General features: G+C 35.1%; 1 protein-coding gene across 1 annotated transcript in view; it reads left to right on the top strand.

Moving 5' to 3' along the window:
* Positions 1-1,964, top strand: part of LOC121036484 (60S ribosomal protein L9-like) — a 60,563-nt gene extending 58,599 nt beyond the window's left edge. Inside the window, exon 2 of the mRNA XM_040485016.1 lies at positions 1,226-1,964. Within this exon, the coding sequence (XP_040340950.1) occupies positions 1,226-1,871 (646 nt within the window). The 3' untranslated portion in view covers positions 1,872-1,964. The remainder of the gene's footprint in view (positions 1-1,225) is intronic.
* Positions 1,965-7,802: the final 5,838 nt, after the last annotated feature.

The raw sequence follows: 7,802 nt of genomic DNA, 5'->3' as shown, positions 1-7,802 counted from the left end.
TTTCTCAGTGTGAGTGGGGCAGGGGCAGAGAAAGGAGACACAGAATCTGAAGCAGGCTCCAGGCTCTGGGCTGTCAGTACAGAGCCTGCTGCAGGGCTCAAACTCACGAACCATGAAATCATGACCTGAGCCATGCTGGACGCCCAACCAGCTGAGCCACCCAGGTGCCCTGAAGAAGACATTTTGAAATAAGGTTTTTTATTTCATCCTTCCTCAGTTGTGATAAAAAACATAAATTATTTCTCAAAAATAATGACTATTTTCAATGTAAAGACAAACTTCTATCAGAAAAATCCCTAACCCTCAACTTTATTTTGCCTTTGAATGCAAATTCCAAATAAATTCTTGTAAGATCTTCCTTTAACTTAAGCACATGTTTAGATTGTGAGTACTATTAGTATTATAATTGATTTTATACCTTTTGAATATATCTGGAACACACGATTGGGGTGAATCAGTACTTTTAGTTATGAAAAGTTAAAAAAAACATGAACTAAAGAGAACTCTGAATTTTGCTTCAATGAAGGTGAGATATTTTCAAAGAGGAGAAAATCCAACTGCAAATAAGTTTAGTTTATTCCATATGCACAACAGGTAAGTTTTAGGAAAGGAATGATTAAACTCAAACTAAACATATTTGAACTTCATTCTTTTGAAAAAAATAATGATATTTTGTATTGCAATAACTACTGAAGTATGAATTTATCTTGTAGATGTACAATAAAACTAAATACAGAAATCTTACTGTTTAAGATTAGACCAAAATCCTTTAAAGTTTATTTTATCCTACAAAGTAATGTCTTTCCCTTTATTTCTTAAAATATTGTTAGTTAGAGTAAACAATTAAAAGGATGCTCAGTGATAGGTATCTCCTAGTTTGTTTCTTTTCAAAAAAATTATTGAAATAAACTAAAAAAATATGGGTTTCAGGCAATATCTATTTCTTGAAATCTTTAGAATTAGTTCTCACTTATCTGTTAAGACTTAGATATGCTTCTGTCCTTTTAAATGATACTTCTAATTTCCTAACAGTCCAGTAGAGGATGTGATGACTTTTAAATTCCTCCAAAGGAAAACATACTAGAGAAGAAAAAAATATGCTGCTTGGTTGCTTGGGTTTCAAGACTGGAGAATAGTGGAAATCTAACATAGTTTCTCAATGACCTACTATAGAGATATTCGCACTTATGCTCTTCAGGTAGATGTTAAAAAAATAAATAAACAGAGATGGGCTACAACAACATGATGACGAAAGATGCTCTCTCTTTTCCGCATCTACTACAAGAATAAAGACGATTCTCAGCAATCAGACTGTCGACATTCCAGAAAATGTCCACATCATTCTGAAGGGATGCACTGTTATTGTGAAGTGCCCCAGAGGAACCCTGGGAAGGGACTTCAATCACATCAATGTAGAACTCAGTCTTCCTGGAAAGAAAAAGAAGAGGCTCCAAGTTGACAAATGGTGGGGAAATAGAAAAGAACCGGCTACCGTGTGCACTATCTGTAGTCATATACAGATCATGGTCAAGGGTGTTACATGGGGCTTCTGTTGCAAGATGAGGTCTGTGTATGCTCACTTCCCCATCAACGTTGTTATCCAGGGGAATGGTTCTCTTGTTGAAATCCGAAATTTCTTGGGTGAAAAGTACATATGCAGGGTTCAGATGAGGCCAAGTGTTGCTTGTTTTGTATATCAAGCCCCGAAAGAGGGGTTAATTCTTAAAGGAGATGACATTGAACTTGTATCACATTCAGCTGCTTTGATTCAGCAAGCCACAACAGTTAAAATCAAGGATATCAGAAAGCTTTTGGAAAGTATCTGTGTTTCTGAAAAAGGAACAGTTCACAGGTTGATGAATAAGATCTAAGTTGTCCAGCTACAGAAACAGCAAGGTGACAGATGATTTTTCAGACTTATTTGTAATATTTTAAAGATGCAAGAAAGGCTGTATTAATTTGGGGAAAAAGTAAAATAAACAAAGAAACATTCTCTCTCTTCTGGCCCCTAAAGCATTGTTTCATCAAAGTCTCACCCACTGAATCAGTATTTGTTGAAAACTCAACACTACGAGTGTTAGACACCATTGTATATTACAGTGACGATGTGAAGAAACATAAAAACACACCTTACCCTTGATTAACTCTTGGTCTAGTTTGTGGTAAAATATGATTAATGTTAATATTATAACCAAGAATGGAGAGCTCTAGGAGAAAAGAGGAAAGAGGAGGGCAAGAACTAACTTGGCTACAATGAATCAGGAAAGTGATCATCAAGCAGACTGAGCACATGTTCACATTAGAGGCATACAATTTTAGAACCAATAGGGAATTTAGAGATTATCAATCTGTAGATTAGGTACAAATTTAAAAGTTTCAAGTGTTCAGTACAAAGTGAAATTTAATATTGATTTATTCGACAAGTGAATATTGAGTACCAACTGCTCCAGTACCAACTATAACCAGGAAAGAGGTATAGAGATTAGGAAAGGTATTCTAATTTTAGTAGTTTGAACAGATAAGACCATTGAAGGAACCGAGAGACAAGCCATTAGAAGTATCTTGGTGTATTAGGGGGAGTGTGTCAAAGCATTTCTAGCAAATAGAAGAGCCCAATATAAAGGACATGACTTGAGATCATATCTGAAGCTTCTAAGAACATCATGGAAGCCAATGCAGCTGGAGAGGCATGCATGAAAGGAAAGCGCAGAAAATGAATTCAGAGAAGGAATAAAAAATCACAAGGGTATCTTGATTTCCAGCTGGCCTGTGGTTTGTACATAGTTTATGCATCAACTAAATGTAATGGTTAATCTTTGAAGTTGTTCGTTTTCATATATCTGGGGGGAAAGGTTGTTTGAATTTTTTAAACCCTAAAGATCAATTTTCTGTAATTTTTTCTCTTTTTTTTTAGCTGATGATCTTTTCTTCTCTTTGGCCATATCCATTTCCAAAGTGCTCTATGACTGTCCTGAATATTGAATGTTCAGCCCTTTTTTTCTTTTCTTTCTCTCTACCCCATTTCTTTTTTCCTCTTCATTTGCTCTTACTCCATGTTCTTGGGGAAAATATTTTGTCCCTCTTTGTTTTCTAATGTGCATTGGCTTATGATATAGTGCTGAGTTGCAAAGTCATTTAACTGGACTCAAACAGCCTTTTTTAAAGGAAAATAGAATAGAATATAAAATATCGTATATAGCATGCAGTAAGGGTAGGTATGTTTTATAAAACATTTTTCTGCTTTATAATTTCATATATATAGATATAAATATATAAAGTTCATATATATAACTCTACATATATATGTATATGTTCATGTGCATGCGTATATGTATATACATACATATATTTGGCCATGATGTAAAATATATTTTTTACTGGAAGAGTAAAAACTTAAAAGCCACTGGAGTAATGAGTGTTAAGAACTTGATAAAATGGTGTGGAATTATTTTGAGAAGCATATTTTAAAAACTCAACCAAGCATGGACCATAAGCCAGGGTTTATGACTATTTTCCTTACGGTGATTATTTGTTTTAAAATTTTTGTGGTAGCAGAATTTGGCCTTGTTAACATTTGCTATAATGTTCATTCATATTAAGTATATTCAGGTTGGAATGGGCCCAGTTCATGGAACAGTCTGGCCCTGAGGAAAGAGGTGAAATGAGGGGAGATTTTTTATATTCATACCTAAGAGCTCAGACAAGTTTCTCCTCTGGGAGATGCTTTCCATCTCCTTATGCATATATTCTTATACACTACACAAGATTTATTTTAAAGGCTATTTTCCTCATGAAACATTTCCTTAGCAATAATTTATGTACCAATTTACTGCTAATAAATGTTTAACATGAAAATGACAGCTACGGGTTTGTATTAATAAAATGAGAGAGTACTGCCCACCCTTGTTTTGAAATGAAATGTTTCACTCTTTTTCTTTTCTTTACCTTTTTTCTCCAGGAACTACTGTGGGTCAGAATAAAAGTGAGAAATATTATTTAACTGCTTATTTTATATTTAAGAAATATACCTCAGAGTTTTGTCTGAAGTAAAGCAGGGAAATACTCTAGGTGCCAATTGCTTGATTATTTTTAAAGCTGGCTTAGTGGCTAATTAAGAAGTTGCTGAGAACTTGCTGTCTGGATGGCAGAATAGAGTATAATTCTTACAGTGTAAGGTTTACAGTCTGGGATGAGATGATTTTATGAATAAATGGACTAATAATAAATATTAGAAGATTAATAAAAGACAATATTGAGTGTAGATACTTATATACATGTATCCCTTGGTGACCCTGGTCCACTGTTCTCAGTTGCCACCAACCTTATAAATGCCTTCAACATGTGCTGGCTGTGAATAAACATAGTTCATTAGTACATTGGGGTACTCAACAACTTTTGTCAGGAAGGTAGATTTCTTGTGCTTTTGAGACTCAATAAACACCAGAAGCCACACAGGAACACAGAAAGTGAGAGTAGGAAGGGCCTCAGAGATCCCATTTTAGGGATTTGGACACTGTGACCAATAGTCCAGAGGCTCAGGGCCTTGTCCACAGCCATCAATTTAGTGTAAGAGGGATCCTCAGACCTAGGCTTCTGTGTCTGATTGAGTGCTCCTACGTAGTAACAGTTGTTTTAGATCTCTTGAAATATACCCAAATAGGCTGTGATCACTTACCCCGAAGAAAAGGCCACAGCCAGACATGGCCAACCACAGACATAAATAGTAGTTATATATCCATGCAGTCATATATCCAATCACAACATGTTATACAAATATGTGTATTCTATATAATCTATCTAAATTTTTCAATTATATGCACTTAGGTAAATCTCTGTGCCAGGAAGGTGAGCTCTATTTTTACTCCAACTTGGTAAATTCCCAAACACATCACTACATACCTCTTAGAGTATGTGTATGCATTACCCCCTGCTACCTTAACTTTCCTGTGTTAAGACTAAGAAAAAGGAAATGGGTCATTTCACTTCATTGCAAAATGGTACTTACTGGATTGTTTTACTTAAAATAGAACCTGTAGTTTAATGAGTCTCTAATCCTGATAACCTTGTATGCTTTTTAAGTTTGCGCAGGTTTATGTTACACCAATTACATTTAAACTGCTACATACACTTTTAAAAGTATATTTGGTTCATATATCATCTAGTGCCTATTTTTAGTTGTGTGTTCTCACTCTGTCTTGATTTCAGAGAACTCTGATATATTTGTATGATTTACCAAATCTCCAATAATCTGCACTTTGAGTGAACCCATCCATCACAGCAGATGTCCTTTCAAAATTGTATTGACTTGCAACTATCCGTACCCAGCTTTGTTTGTAAATCATCACTAACATTTTTAATAAGTTTTAATTTTTCATGAACTGTTTTTAGTGGCCATCTAGGATTTCAAATAATGTAGAGGGAACAAACGAGTTATGACGTGATTCTCAGGGCTAAGAAAGAAAACAGATGCTTTTCAAGTTTCTATCTATGGTGTGATCTCAAGCCCAGTCATAAGAGCCTGAATCTTTACAAAATGTTTCTAAAATTAAGTACTCACATAACGTGCTGTACTTTTTGTATTGTGGCTCTCATCACGCTTTACTCTACTGGCTTGATAATTGTTGGTCTGTGTAGGAGACTACAATCTGTGACCTCAGACAGGTCCACCTTTTTACTGGTCTGTCATTTGTATCTCTGTCGAGCACCTTGCAGGTACAAATCAAATTTTGTTGAATTAGTGAGGATTACTTTGACTAGTAGGAGTATTTCACCCATTTCCTTTGCATGTTGGCTGCGACATAATGTTATTTAAGTGGTAACTTATTTAGTAATTGAAAATAATACTTTGTGTGCATTCATTCAGACTTATTTCTTGAATTATCTAAAAAGGGTCTGAAAATATCTAGAGTGTCCAAAGGACAGAGCTAGCTCTACTGTCAGGTGGATTGCTCAATGGAAAGCCTGCATCAATAAGTTTCTAAGACCCTTTATGACACCTGGTGGTACATGCAATTCAGATTATATGCAAAATCTATTCTATATATTATATTTAAATTTATTTGTCTAAAAATGATACTATTTAATATTAAGATTAATAGTACATGCATGTAACTCACAAAAAATATGATAATTGAGGGAACATTCCATTTTTTGAGACAAATACAAGTATGTGATTTTTCAAAAATTTATTATTATACAAGACCACCATCAATACATATATAGAACACCAAGGTAATGTAAAATACAAAATGGTGATGCATGAACATGTTTCCTCTTCATTGACATAAATGCAGATGGTGTAAACCATACCCTTTAACTCTACACATGTTTTAAGCTAACTTTTAGAGATCACATTTGTAGGAAAATTCTAGAAACCATAATAAATGACAGATTCAGACAGGAACAGAACAGAGGAACCCACAGTACAGGTGGTGTGGAGAACCAATGAAAAAGTGAGATTTCCCAATAAAACTCTGGAAAATTCCCTTTAGCTGGCAGTGACAAGAGCTTAGATATTGCTAAATGGAGCCAGAGAGGCCAGCTGGAGTTTGGAGGTGAGTGGTTTCAACAGCAACAAAGGGAGCTAGAAGACTGGAGGATATTATCTTCAAGTAGTCAGGGAAAATCATTGTTTACCTGGAATTGTATACTTCTGAACCTTTAAATAAGAAGAACAAACCAGAGGTTTCTGCAAATAAAAATGGAGAGCCTTTCACATCAGCAGATCTGCATTAAATACGAAGTGATTTCGAAGGAAGGTCTAACATGCAAGGAGGAATCGTGATTAAATAAAATAGAAAATACCTGTGTGATGATAAGCAAACATTTACCATACTGAAATAATTACATTTTATAATTGATGGGGTTAAAGTAAGAGAAATTCATGTGGAATAACAAGAGACTCCAAGTTGAGAAATGACTAAATAGCATTAAAGCATTCTGAGTTCCTTTTCTGAGGAGCAGTATGAAAACATTAATTAGCGTTAGTGTTTAAGTGAACATACATGTTAAATTGTATAAGAAAAGAGCTAATAGAATAGAAACAATGTTTATTTTTTTATTTTTTCCAACGTTTTTTATTTATTTTTGGGACAGAGAGAGACAGAGCATGAACGGGGGAGGGGCAGAGAGAGAGGGAGACACAGAATCGGAAACAGGCTCCAGGCTCTGAGCCATCAGCCCAGAGCCCGACGCGGGTCTCGAACCCACGGACCGTGAGATCGTGACCTGGCTGAAGTCGGACGCTTAACCGACTGCGCCACCCAGGCGCCCCTAGAATAGAAACAATGTTTAAACACCACAGTATGGAGCGATTTTAAATACAGTGATTTACTATTTAGTTAAACATGCAAAATTTTAATACTGACAGTAGAGGGCAGGGTATCCTTGATACTGTGTTGATAGTTTCTTGACATTGCAAAGTATATCTAATGTTATCCCTGAAATTGTGTGTTTCTTTTGTTGAGCCAGATATTAGAGATATTATGTTTAAACATGATTAACTTTTTATTAAAAACAGAAATCTTGACAGGACTTGTGTCATATCAGGACATAGCTTTTAGGCAAGGAAATGTTGTATATATTATTAGTCTTTGGATTTAGGAAATCTATGGAGTTTTACTAATGCATTTTGAAAGTCACTTCTTTTTTCCTTGAAAATAATTTTGAAGTTTCTTGGCTAAAAAAGAGAAAAAGAAAAAAGCATGGTGAGTGCCCCATTTTCCCAGGTTAAAGATAATCCCTAAATAATGGCCAACATTATTTCTGGATGTGATCTTCCGGTTACATGCTTTTGTATCCTG

The sequence above is a fragment of the Herpailurus yagouaroundi genome, unplaced genomic scaffold (genome assembly GCF_014898765.1).
Source record: "Herpailurus yagouaroundi ecotype Mexico unplaced genomic scaffold, PumYag 162, whole genome shotgun sequence".
In the NCBI taxonomy this organism is placed as follows: domain Eukaryota; kingdom Metazoa; phylum Chordata; class Mammalia; order Carnivora; family Felidae; genus Herpailurus; species Herpailurus yagouaroundi.
The sequence above is the reverse complement of the archived record's forward strand: the minus strand, read 5'-3'. Positions and strand labels throughout refer to the sequence as shown.